Source organism: Pygocentrus nattereri, chromosome 3 (assembly GCF_015220715.1).
Source record: "Pygocentrus nattereri isolate fPygNat1 chromosome 3, fPygNat1.pri, whole genome shotgun sequence".
Taxonomy (NCBI): Eukaryota; Metazoa; Chordata; class Actinopteri; order Characiformes; family Serrasalmidae; genus Pygocentrus; species Pygocentrus nattereri.
Genome location: NC_051213.1, coordinates 48,974,595 through 48,988,529, shown reverse-complemented (window position 1 = coordinate 48,988,529; position 13,935 = coordinate 48,974,595). Strand labels below are relative to the sequence as shown.

The 13,935-nt window shown below is 41.2% G+C and overlaps 1 protein-coding gene across 4 annotated transcripts in view; it reads right to left on the bottom strand.

Moving 5' to 3' along the window:
- Positions 1-2,888: 2,888 nt before the first annotated feature.
- rusc1 (RUN and SH3 domain containing 1) overlaps positions 2,889-13,935 on the bottom strand; it is a 34,081-nt gene continuing 23,034 nt past the window's right edge. For all 4 annotated transcript variants that reach the window (XM_037536767.1, XM_037536769.1, XM_037536768.1 and 1 more), the window contains 5 exons: positions 11,473-11,578; positions 10,442-10,488; positions 8,072-8,822; positions 7,491-7,655; positions 2,889-5,835 (listed from right to left, as the gene is read on the bottom strand). In XM_037536767.1, coding sequence (XP_037392664.1) covers positions 5,670-5,835; positions 7,491-7,655; positions 8,072-8,822; positions 10,442-10,488; positions 11,473-11,578 — 1,235 coding nt within the window. In that variant the 3' untranslated portion in view covers positions 2,889-5,669. The remainder of the gene's footprint in view (positions 5,836-7,490; positions 7,656-8,071; positions 8,823-10,441; positions 10,489-11,472; positions 11,579-13,935) is intronic.

The following is a 13,935-nucleotide window of genomic DNA, read 5'->3' as shown; positions in this document are numbered from 1 at the left end:
AGTACTTCTACTTTCTAAAACCGGTGGAAAGTTCTGGGCGAGTGATTAGAAGCTATTTTAACTTTGTTGCCGTTTAGCTCCATTTACTCCTATTCATTTGGACTTGCGGCCTTGTGGTTAAAAATTTGCCAATCAATTAAATATCCTTTTTCACAGAAAGTGAATATTTGTTTTACATGATCTCAGTTTTTTACTATAATATTTGTTTAGCATGAAGCAAAGAACATATCCTTTGAATCTCCTAAATGGTGACTTTACAGGAGAAGGAAAAAACCTACTTTACTTTTAATGGAAGTCAATGGAACCAGACGTCTTTACAAGTCATTTTCTGCTCTTTCTTTTGGTCCATTCTTCATGAAATTGACGCACAGTGTAAAGAGTAACACGCACTTTCTAATGATGTCAAAAACTGAAAATCAACAAAAACGGAGATACAGGGGGTCTGGGCTCAGCTATCACTCGGCAAGCTATGAACTGAGAGGAGCTAAAAACATACCGCCCCCTCATGGTTAGACCCAAGAACAACAAGAACGACCTTCGAACAGAACACACTTTCAGGCACGTATGGATTTTAATATTTTATTGGGTATATTTACAAACACCCACATGCAAGGAAATGACTGACTGTAGAATGACACTGCAGGAACAGAGTACAGGCTACTATGCGTTTAAAGTGTGCTACCAGCGGCGGGCTAAATCACACAGAGCTACGCAACCCACTGCCACACAAAGGCATACTCATACACACACCCCACACACACACACACACACACACACACACACGCTCCCACCCAACAGCAGATAGATAGAGAGATAGACAAGAAAGGAATAGATAGAACAGCCAAATCAGCGTCACCAACAAGAAAAACAATACCACACTACTGTTACTCTATAATATACCTGTTTTTCTCTTTTTTTGTTCCACCAAACCAAGGCTTCACATGGGTCAACGTGTCGATGCATATCAATGAGACTAAAAACCAGAAAATTATAAAACACCAGCAATTCCTGAAACCCCTATAATATTCCACACATCACTGCACTTTTCCCTTTGAGGTAACAATGCTCAAAATGTGGGATCCACTATGACAACACAATGCATTCACCATTATTCCATACATGTTAAAATGTTCCCCCTTTACAGGGGAGTTCCACCATTTTTTCCAAGGATGTAAACATTTGAACTGGCGCATTGTAGAGACTCTTTACAGTGGTGGTGATAGGAACCAGGGGTTGCCATGACAACAACACAAACAACCATTTTATTTCATTTACGGCATTTGGCTGACGCTCTTAACCAGAGCGACTTACAACTTGATCATTTTTTACACAAGCAGGCGAAGGTGGTGTTAGGAGTCTTGCCCAAGGACTCTTATTGGTATAGTGTAGGGTGCTTACCCAGGTGGGGGATTGAACCCCAGTCTACAAGGCAGAGGTGTTAATCACTACACTAACCAACCATTTCCTATCCAAAACCACCAGTGTGAGTTTATGGAATGAGTTTTATATTGTTTATGATCAAAAATAACTTTTCTTTGGGGACTATTCTGCCTCACAAAGCCCAAAGCCCAAAATCCAGTCGCAAAACTCTCATAAAACAGCGTCTCAGTCATCAGGCAGTGAATTCAGAACCAGTTCATGTAGGAACTTTGTGAGGAGCTTTTAGAGGGGGACGTCTGGTTCCCATCACCACCACTGTGAACAGTTCTGACTCGGTAAGTTTAACGTAGCATTTCACACCAAACCGCTCTGAATAACATAACATCCTAACTTTCACTTCGAATTTTTGAAAAATTGCTGGACTTCCCCTTTGCTCTATGGTGCCATGTCCTAACCCTAAACATCTAAAAAGTCCAGTGCAGAATTTAGATGTAACCTGATTTCATAAGTCTTGGAGTGTCTGCTGAGATGATTACACACTGGGTGGGGTGGAGGGGGGGCGAATCTGACCACAACAATTCAAATCAATTTGATTAGATTCGATTATTTTGGTACGACTTAATATTATTTTTAAAAATACCCTGACTACACACATGTATTTACACAGTAGAGGCAATAAAAACAAGATGTCAAAATTATTTTTACGGTTTTTGGGGGGATTTTTATGACTAGAAACAGCATGAGACTTTTATTTTGGCCAAAATAAAAGTACCTAATTTACTAGTTAATTCTAGTTAATTCTAACATTCAAAAACCAATGCATGGCCACCGTCAGTGCATTTTTACGCCCCTACTACATAAAAAAACCTGAAAAAGGCAGAGGAAGGTTACGGTTACACATTCACACGCGGGTGAGGGAGAGTTCTGGAGAAAGCTCGGTGCTGTGTGTGCTGCCCACGGCTCTCTGAGGCTGGAAACTGGCACGGTATCTGAGCGTTTGGCGGCGCGTGAAAGAGATGAAGCTGAAATCCATGCGAACGGGCATGTCAGAGCAGCACAGATGGCCAGAGAAAGTCATCACTCGGCATCAGCCGCCGTGGCAGCAAGTGCTTCTTGGCTAAACATCCACTGCTGCATCCCAGTTATACTTCTCTGAGCCCTTAAAGGAACACCAGCGGTTTGAGCCCCCGGTCCGCTGTGTCTGTATAATAATTCAACAATTTCACGTTTCCCCCGAACACTAAAGAGAAAACTCAGCAAATCACTTGCAGTAGAAGCCAGGCTAAATCTGTCAGTGGGATTACTTGAACTGTAAGAGGTTGAAAATGCAACCAACTTCTAAGACTGAACTTTCACGTGGAAGAACATCCCTGCACACCAAATACTGGAAAAATGTTTGTAGCTTGGTGGTCTTTACCCGTTTAGACAGGAATGCATGGAAGCCCACCAATTAAAATAAAACAATCCAGCACACAATTACTATTTTTGGATTATCAGGTGAACTGCTATGCCATTATTTTGCAGTACTAAGTTATTATTTAGAGATACTGTCTCATTATATATCATGTTTTTGTATATACACAAGTATATATCGTTTTTTTTTCAATTATTAATATTAACATGATGCATTACATCAAAAGCATGAAGCATCTCCAAATAATGAGAAAACATCATACAATTAAGAGAAAGAATCTAATATGACGAGAAAGTTTCTCAAAATAATGACAGCATCTCAAAATAATTCGATAATTTCTCAAATTAATGAAAAAGCACCTCAAAACAACGAGACAGTATCTCAAAAAAATAACTTTGTATCTCAAAATCATGAGTTTCTCAAAATAATGAAAAAGCTCTTCAAAAATAATGAAAATAATTAGATAGTATCTCAAAGTATTCCCTTAATATCTCAAAATAATGAGATAGTATCTCAAATCAATGGCACACCATTTCACTTAACCCTGAAAAAAACAAAGATAATTAGGTGGTAGATTTTGATTAACAACTTCCACGGAAATTAGACTGGTTTCCAGGAGGGAGGGAGCTGAGGTTTCACAGGCTCCCCCTAATCGCCATGGAAACCAGAACTTCAGGCAAAGCGAAGGGAGCCAGAGCTGCTGAACAGCTGTATTTCCAGGATTCAGCACCTGCCCACTGGCTTCTGCTGTAAGTAGAACTGTCTGTGGTAACTGACCATTTATTACAGACGCAGCAGATACACGTGAGGCCAAAATGGACCGAAGTGTTTCTTTAAGGAAGCTCACCTGATGCATTAGGTTCTAGGTAGTATAACGGTGTTAGGCTTAGATCAGCTAGTTTTAGTCCACCCCCTGTCACTGCGTAGGTGGGTTTGGTGAGAAGAACGCCCTGACGTGAACGCACACTGATAACTCAGTCGATATATGTTCATGCAACTTTAAAATAAGACAACCCCGACTCGGCATTCACACAATCAGAAATGAATAATGCAGTCAGTCGTATATGGTTACCCCGGCGACGAGTCTTGTGAATAGTACAGTACGGTATATGCATAGTCATTGATATCGAGCCTACACGTGATAAAATCTTCTAAACCACACTAGTTAACACACTGTAGTAAATCAATAACAAATTAGGAAGGTCAGCACACTAGCACACTAAAATACTCTACTGCCACTACTGAGAGAAACAACAACAACAACGATACTAGAAGTTTTACATCTTCAGGCTAATGGGGTACGTAGAGATGGGGGAACTGAAAGCATTAATATTAGGCATTCTAAAATCTGATTAAATATGGAAATGTCCGTCCGAGTCTCAGAAACGGTCTCATAGCACAGATTAAATCTAATCTGAGACTGAATTACTGAGATTTCCTGACTGGAGGGCCTTTTTGGTCTAGAAGGCTTAAGAAAACAGCCTTGCCATTACATGTTGGATAATCTACAGGACATGGCCAAAAGTATGTGGACACCAATCTTAGGCGTCGTACTGAAGAGCTCAGGGACTTCAACCGTGGCACTGTAATAGAACGACACCTATGATACGGGTCAGTTTGTGAAATCTCTGCCCTGCTAGAGCTGCCCCAGACAACTGTAAGTGCTACTATTGTGAAATGGAAGTGAAGGCCTTACCAGAAGAATTGAGGCCATTCTAGCCACAAAGGGGTCAGCTCCATCTTAATGCCCATGGTTTCAGAATGGGACGTCCAACAAGCTCACGATGGTGTGGTCATGTGTCCATACTTTTGGCCATATAGTGAAGGAAGTGCCTATGTATTTTTGGAATTTCTGCAGTACACTACAGTACTTCATTAGGGCTGGCCCAAATCATTTGAACATTGAAGTATTTATTGTTACAAAAGCTGTAGCTTGAATTAACATGTATATGACCAGGAAAGGCCTTACGGTAGAACGGTTATTGTTAATATTAGGGGTCATTCTACCATTATGGTGAAGCCACAAAAATGATCTTAAGATTAACCTTTATTAAGAGGTGTTACGGTCAGCTTTACTAGCAATGTAGAGCTTTACACTTGAATTAGACCATCACCATTTATACACTGTAAACCTCAATAGTAGAATGAATCATATAGAAAATATTAAAAATAAATGAAATAATAGCTCAATTTTGTGCATAAATTTATGCCCTCTTCAAACTGCCCCAGTCTTTGTGGCCTTTGCGATATCACTATCAATACATTGCTGCCACCTACTGGCCACGTGCTGAACTACAGTAACACTTAAAATACTAACAAGTATTCAAATCTGTAAAATACCGTTCAGGCCAGCCCTAATCTTACTCTAAAGCATACAATCATGATGCTACTTTTAGATAGAGTGCAAGGGGCTTCTTTAACCCCAAAAGTAGCTGGTATTTTGATACATATGCTTTCTTTTACAATCCATTAGCAAGCTTGAATTTTTCGCTACACTATATAATAATGAATAGGATATTTCATAATGCAATACAAGATGAATTCTATTTACTGTGGACTGAGTCGCTACACAATGATAATTTGGTTTCAGTTCTTGTTTGTCTATCTGTCTATCTATCTTGGTCAAATTTCTTATTTCTCATAGTATGAATCTAATTTTATATATATATATATATATATTTATGTATATTCATCATTTATACAGTAACGTATGCGTGTAATCGAATGCTAGGAGTTGCGAAAGAAACATCTGAGACATCACAAACCAGGCAACAGAGGTGAGAACACTTTACACAGTTTCTAATCACTATATCAACTCGATGCTTGGTGTGTATCTCCTTAAGCTCCGCCCATCGTCCAGTCAGGAGTCTCGAAGTCACATGATAAGCGACGCATAACCAATGGGAACGAGGCCCTCCTTGTCACCCTGACGACAGCGAATCCAGTCTTGGTCCACGCCTCCCAGCACAATGAGTTCCTCCCCCTTTCTGAAGCTGAGCTCCGCCCCCGTGCCGGTGTGATCGCACAGGGTCCTGACCGCCCTGTAGAACCAGTCACATACAAAAAGCATTAAAGACTGATCTATCCAGGCTCCGCCCACAAATGCATCCTTTCATAGCTACTGTTGCTAGGTTACAGATGAATTCAACATAATGAGAAACTGTAGCACAGTGTTGACGTCAGAAGCAAAAGGTTTGTTAATACCGTACTCGCTCTAAATGTAGGTATTGTGATATAAACCGAGTCCGTTCTACAGTTTCTCGTTAGGCTGAATGAATAACCGACTCTAAATGTAGGTATTGTGATATAAACCGAGTCCGTTCTACAGTTTCTCGTTAGGCTGAATGAATAACCGTCTCTAAATGTAGGTATTGTGATATAAACCGAGTCCGTTCTACAGTTTCTCGTTAGGCTGAATGAATAACCGTCTCTAAATGTAGGTATTGTGATATAAACCGAGTCCGTTCTACAGTTTCTCGTTAGGCTGAATGAATAACCGGCTCTAAATGTAGGTATTGTGATATAAACCGAGTCCGTTCTACAGTTTCTCGTTAGGCTGAATGAATAACCGTCTCTAAATGTAGGTATTGTGATATAAACCGAGTCCGTTCTACAGTTTCTCGTTAGGCTGAATGAATAACCGTCTCTAAATGTAGGTATTGTGATATAAACCGAGTCCGTTCTACAGTTTCTCGTTAGGCTGAATGAATAACCGTCTCTAAATGTAGGTATTGTGATATAAACCGAGTCCGTTCTACAGTTTCTCGTTAGGCTGAATGAATAACCGTCTCTAAATGTAGGTATTGTGATATAAACCGAGTCCGTTCTACAGTTTCTCGTTAGGCTGAATGAATAACCGGCTCTAAATGTAGGTATTGTGATATAAACCGAGTCCGTTCTACAGTTTCTCGTTAGGCTGAATGAATAACCGCCTCTAAATGTAGGTATTGTGATATAAACCGAGTCCGTTCTACAGTTTCTCGTTAGGCTGAATGAATAACCGACTCTAAATGTAGGTATTGTGATATAAACCGAGTCCGTTCTACAGTTTCTCGTTAGGCTGAATGAATAACCGACTCTAAATGTAGGTATTGTGATATAAACCGAGTCCGTTCTACAGTTTCTCGTTAGGCTGAATGAATAACCGGCTCTAAATGTAGGTATTGTGATATAAACCGAGTCCGTTCTACAGTTTCTCATTAGGCTGAATGAATAACCGGCTCTAAATGTAGGTATTGTGATATAAACCGAGTCCGTTCTACAGTTTCTCATTAGGCTGAATGAATAACCGACTCTAAATGTAGGTATTGTGATATAAACCGAGTCCGTTCTACAGTTTCTCATTAGACTGAATGAATAACCGACTCTAAATGTAGGTATTGTGATATAAACCGAGTCCGTTCTACAGTTTCTCATTAGACTGAATGAATAACCGGCTCTAAATGTAGGTATTGTGATATAAACCGAGTCCGTTCTACAGTTTCTCATTAGACTGAATGAATAACCGACTCTAAATGTAGGTATTGTGATATAAACCGAGTCCGTTCTACAGTTTCTCATTAGGCTGAATGAATAACCGACTCTAAATGTAGGTATTGTGATATAAACCGAGTCTGTTCTACAGTTTCTCATTAGACTGAATGAATAACCGGCTCTAAATGTAGGTATTGCTATCAGAAAATGATCAACACTTTACCTCAGGGGTTTTGGCTGGTCTCCAGTCTCATCCTTCTCCTCATTTGTCACTTTCTCATTCTCTCCTTTTCTTACAGGCTCTATCTGCTCAGGCAGAAAGGCCTGACCTGCACCAGTCATACGGGTCAGAGCAGTTATACCAGGAGAGAGCCACTGAGAGGGACGCCTGAGAAAGAAAGAAACAGAGAGCAAGAAAGCAAAAGATATTACATAACCATGGCTTGTTATGCACAGATGGAGAGTAAAGCAAGTTTCTAGAGGAAAAAACCTCCCACACAGACTTATTTATAGTAATAAGTATGAACAACTACATCAAATGACTTCTATCATAAAGTAGATGCATCATAAATGTCATGGTATAATATTAAAGTTGTGATTAATCCAGTTGTTTGTTCTACCCTTATAGCACATTTTCATGTTTCATGTTCCATTTAGATTTATGTTCAAAGAACTCTATAAGTGTTTACACACAAAATCGAACTCTTCAAAGTTTATTTTTCAGTGATGTGGGCCCTTTAAGTCCACCAAAACCTTGCATACTTTTCATATGATCAAAAAAAATGCACATTGTCCCTAACTCACCTTTTCGATGGCAGGTTATTCGGGCTTTTGGAGGCTCCAAACAGCCGGCCCAAACCCCAAGGAACACCGTCAGCTGGCAGGGCTTCCTGGCCTGGACTCTGGGCGTCTGAAGTGGAGTGAGCATTCTGGTTCACCACGGTGGGACCCCCTTCAGCTTCTTCTGAGCTGCCAATGGATGTTAACCCACCCAAATTCTGCCCTAAACGCTCACCCCAGCGCATCACGGCCCCCCAGCCTTGCTGTAGGGCCTGGCCTGCCTGCTGGGTGAGGCTGTTCCCGTTCCCATCACCAGGGGGCGCTTCTATCTCCTTCTCCTTCAGCCACTGTAGCTGGGGGCTTGTCTCCCCCTTATTGATGGCTGGTACTGATCTGCACTGGATTTGCACGGGGCCTGGGCTGAATGAGCTTGTGGGGCTCATACGACAGCCACTTGCTTTTAATCCAACTGAACCGCCAACGTCTTGCTTGGAGACGCTCTTCAGACGCCCACCGCTGCCCTCAGCCTGGTAAGTGGGCAGCAGGTGGAAGCTGAAGCCCCGGTTGGGTGGTCTGGACAGCCCTGGACTGTGGCTGGCCGGAGTGAGGTCAGGAGAAGAGGGGTCGAGGTGGTGGTGCTGGAACAGCAGGTCGAGGTTGAAGGTCAGGAGAGACAGAGGCTGCAGGAGGAGGAGGAGCTCTTCAAAGAGAGGCTGGCAGGAAGAGGCTGAAAGACGCATGAAGGCGGTGGGCCGGTAGTACGTCTCCAACACATCTGAGGAAGAGAGAGGCGAGAGGGACGTTTGTAATGGCTTGGAGATGAAGACTAGCAGAACAGACATAAGTACATAGTGGTAGAAGCCTAAAACAATCAATTTAACCCCCTAAAGATGTGCTGCGAAGACATATATAGATTAATACGATTTAGTTGTAGATGAATGCATAAATGAGCCTTGTATTGCATCCCCCCGAAGTCCAATAATAATTTCCTATTTTATTTTAACATGACCAAATTTTGACCTTTTCTTGTCACCATTGCTTTAAGACTGAGATATGCAAATGACCTCTATTCTGGTTGGCTGCCCTGAATTGTGAGGTAACAGTGCTCCTTATTAATATCACAAAATTATGCGCACTGTACGGTGTTAAACTGAATGACAAAGTCTATCTAAGTCTAAAAACTACAGATGATGGTTTAAGAACAACAAACTGAGTAAAAAGGGGCTTTAAGGCAATAGTCAATAGCAATAGCCGTAAAAACGGACAGGCTGAACTAAATCCCGGCTTCAGGAACGCCGCTGCTACTGTCATCAGCCCTGTGACATACGAACAGGCTGTTATCTACGGAAATGGGCAAAATTACATCACATAGCTTAATAACTAGTGATGGCTGAATGTGCTTAAATGTGCTCAGTTCCATCACGACACACTGTAACGTACAGACGGAGCTACACGGTACCGACTTTTGTGATCCGCATTGCATTAACTGTGTACGTCTACAGTAACACACTGAGGGGCCTTAAACGCAGAATGAATTTCCCAAGTTGGCAAATGTGAAGCAACGTCAGCTTAACTCAATAAACACATTCATTTACCTGAATGCATGAATTAAATTTACCTGAATAAATGCATTAATTTACCTGAATAAATGAATTAATTTACCTGAATCCATGAATTAATTTACTTGAATAAATGCATTAATTTATCTGAATAAACGTTCCTTAAATCAACAAACCCCTCAAACGTCCTCTTGGACGTGTTTAATGAACAGCTAAGCAGCTGTTGAACAGCTGTTGAACGTGTCTCACTGGCTGATCTAACGCCGCGTCCCAAACCACACACGTCTGTACTACTACCTACTGCACTAATGAGTGCACTTCCAATGGGTTATGCTCCGTTTTGCACACTATTTAATGAGCTGGTGTGCAGTTTGGGACACGAAAATTTTAGCTTTTTAGATTTCAGCTTTTATCACTACAGCAACAAATCAAATAAGATCAAACATATCAGTTAACACACAAAGTGAGATTTAAAAAAAAAAAAAAAACAAAAAAAAAAAACGTTTTACTGCCTTCGCTGGATTAGCTTTGGCTTTCTCTCATTACAAACAGCTGCATTACGGCTGAATGAACTTGAAGTGGCCTACCCAACACTGGCAGCGCGATTGTGACGTGGTTGCAATAATATCAGAATATTTTATATATTGTGTTTTTTTTTTCCAAAAAGATGAACTATTATGAATTGCTTTAACGTGAAGCAGGATGCAATCAGCACGTGTGCAGGTACTCCCACTTTCAACATAATACATACGAATAAAATATAAACACAGACGTTCGATGCTCTGCTATATTCTCATTTATAGCTCCTCAAACTAAATTGCAACAGCGCACTCACCACTGCAGGACTGCAGACGGGAAAGCCAGAAATCAAGGCGCTTGATGCTGCAAGAGAGAGACAGACGAGCGCAGATGAGGATAAACAAGGCCGGATGAAAGAGGATCCATATTTACATTAGCTATTTTGAGAGAGGCAAATCAAAACAACTTCTTACACACTCAGACTAGAGCCTTACTGATATATAAATAGGGCTTTCGATATCAGTTTTATGGAGACAAAAATTCGGATAACCCGATATACATACTCTGATAACTTGGTATAGTTTATTATAATCATATATAATATAGTTAAGCAGTGCTTTACTGACTGATATGGTTGTCTCTTCCCAATCACTGCACTTAGAACTCAACGAGCGTTCCACCTTTTCTAACAGTTCCATTGGATTCTGTTCATTAGCTTCTCATCTTTCATCAAACATTGCACCCATTTTTCAAAACGTATGAATAATATTCAAGTCATTCTGAGCGGTTTGGCGCGAAACGCTCCGTTCTAGATAAACTTAGAGTCAGAGCTGCTCACAGTGGTGGTGATAGGAACCAGACGTCCCTCTAAAAGCTCCTACAGAAAGTTCCTACATGAACTGGTTCTGAATTCACTGCCTGATGACTGAGACGCTGTTTTATGAGAGTTTAGAGAACTTCAACTCCATTCATGGTGGAGGGAGACATGCAGGGCGCTGTGCGGCAAAATAGTCCCCAAAGAAAACTCATTATTCCAGATTTTCCACTGTTTTCCATCATCAACATTCGATATAAGCTCAGAAGACTCGTGTGGGTTCTCTGGTGGTTCTGGATGGTAAATAAAGTGTCTATATCTGTGTTGTAGTCATGGCGACGCCTGGTTCCCATCACCGCCACTGTAAAGACGTCTGACCCGTTTCAGACCAAACCCTCTGAACCTCTGATTACGCCTCACACACGGAGTTATGCAGAATTTAATAATCTATACCTGTAAATGGATTGCTGAGGAAGCAGTATTTATGTCTTTAGGATATTATTGTACATATACTGAGGCAGTTTATAGCTTACTTGAGAAGGCCGAGCAGGAAGGAGTTGAACCTGTGGCGGTTGTGCTTTAGCTGAGGGAGCGCAGCTACTTTAATCTGCAGACTGTACAGGGCCTGGGTGGTGGGGCCTGGAAAACAGACAGTTTAGAAAAGATGAAGCCATGTAACTGGTTCCACATATGGATATATGGCTGCCTAAAAAATGCAGTTATGCAGTGAAATCATTAACGATTGGAAAAAAGCAACACGCTCTATAATGTTCATATGATCCACACAATCGCTCTGACAGACTGTAATACACTACAGGAAGCGTAGGGGGCGATACGGCTTCTACTGTTTCATTTAAAAAGCTCTATAATGTTCATATGATCCACACAATCGCTCTGACAGACTGTAATACACTACAGGAAGCGTAGGGGGCGATACGGCTTCTACTGTTTCATTTAAAAAGCTCTATAATGTTCATATGATCCACACAGTTGCTCTGACAGACTGTAATACACTACAGGAAGCGTAGGGGGCGATACGGCTTCTACTGTTTCATTTAAAAAGCTCTATAATGTTCATATGATCCACACAATCGCTCTGACAGACTGTAATACACTACAGGAAGCGTAGGGGGCGATACGGCTTCTACTGTTTCATTTAAAAAGCTCTATAATGTTCATATGATCCACACAGTCGCTCTGACAGACTGTAATACACTACAGGAAGCGTAGGGGGCGATACGGCTTCTACTGTTTCATTTAAAAAGCTCTATAATGTTCATATGATCCACACAGTCGCTCTGACAGACTGTAATACACTACAGGAAGCGTAGGGGGCGATACGGCTTCTACTGTTTCATTTAAAAAGCTCTATAATGTTCATATGATCCACACAGTCGCTCTGACAGACTGTAATACACTACAGGAAGCGTAGGGGGCGATACGGCTTCTACTGTTTCATTTAAAAAGATCTATAATGTTCATATGATCCACACAGTCGCTCTGACAGACTGTAATACACTACAGGAAGCGTAGGGGGCGATACGGCTTCTACTGTTTCATTTAAAAAGCTCTATAATGTTCATATGATCCACACAGTCGCTCTGACAGACTGTAATACACTACAGGAAGCGTAGGGGGCGATACGGCTTCTACTGTTTCATTTAAAAAGCTCTATAATGTTCATATGATCCACACAGTCGCTCTGACAGACTGTAATACACTACAGGAAGCGTGGGGGGCGATACGGCTTCTACTGTTTCATTTAAAAAGCTCTATAATGTTCATATGATCCACACAGTCGCTCTGACAGACTGTAATACACTACAGGAAGCGTGGGGGGCGATACGGCTTCTACTGTTTCATTTAAAAAGCTCTATAATGTTCATATGATCCACACAGTCGCTCTGACAGACTGTAATACACTACAGGAAGCGTAGGGGGCGATACGGCTTCTACTGTTTCATTTAAAAAGCTCTATAATGTTCATATGATCCACACAGTCACTCTGACAGACTGTAATACACTACAGGAAGCGTAGGGGGCGATACGGCTTCTACTGTTTCATTTAAAAAGCTCTATAATGTTCATATGATCCACACAGTCGCTCTGACAGACTGTAATACACTACAGGAAGCGTGGGGGGCGATACGGCTTCTACTGTTTGGCTCCATCATAGAGAAATTACTCATCTCAGATGTGGTTATGGGCTAAAATGAGGGGGAAACAGCTGAAGGAATAATGGTTCACTAACAGTTATTGGTCAAATATCAGGTAATGGATTATAGAATCAGTATTTTAATCCATTTTAGCTGCAGTTATTTCACTGTTGCAGTTTAATGAGCAACCCAAGTGAATCACAGTGTTAGAGAGACAGTGTGCTGAGATGAGGAAGAGGAGAGAGAAAACCGGGGATGGGAATCTGAAGAATGACAGATGGGTGATTCAACACTGCGGGGAAGAGAGAGCGAGAGCGAGCAATGTGTAAAAGGAATGGGTAAATAATTAAATATTTCTGCCATAAAAGTATCCACATTTTTACATGAACAGTGTTTAAACACTTCATTTACTTTGTTTTTATTCCAAAGAAATCGTCTTAATGGCCTGTCGCATAATACTGCGTGATTATGCCTGGATCCAGACTATCGGAGTGACAGAGAGGAAAATCTGTGAAAAGAGTCCTAAATGAATTAATCAAGGTGATTTATCGAGTGTGAATTTGATGATTGTGCACCAAATGGAGTTGAGGTGGCTCGAACCAATGAAATACAGGTTGGCTGACCGAGGAGTTACCACTGTACCACCAGGAAGCAGAGGCAAAAACGGGGAAAACACCTCAAAGAATGGGAAATTGAAAAGGTGGGAAAAAGGCAAACAAAGGGGACGCTGAACGCAACTCAAACAAAGGCTGAGCTAGAAGAGTGAAATAAAAGATAAATCAGAAAACAAAAACACTTCCTCTGCAATTCTGAGAGGAAGGTCGACTTTATGTTTCACCC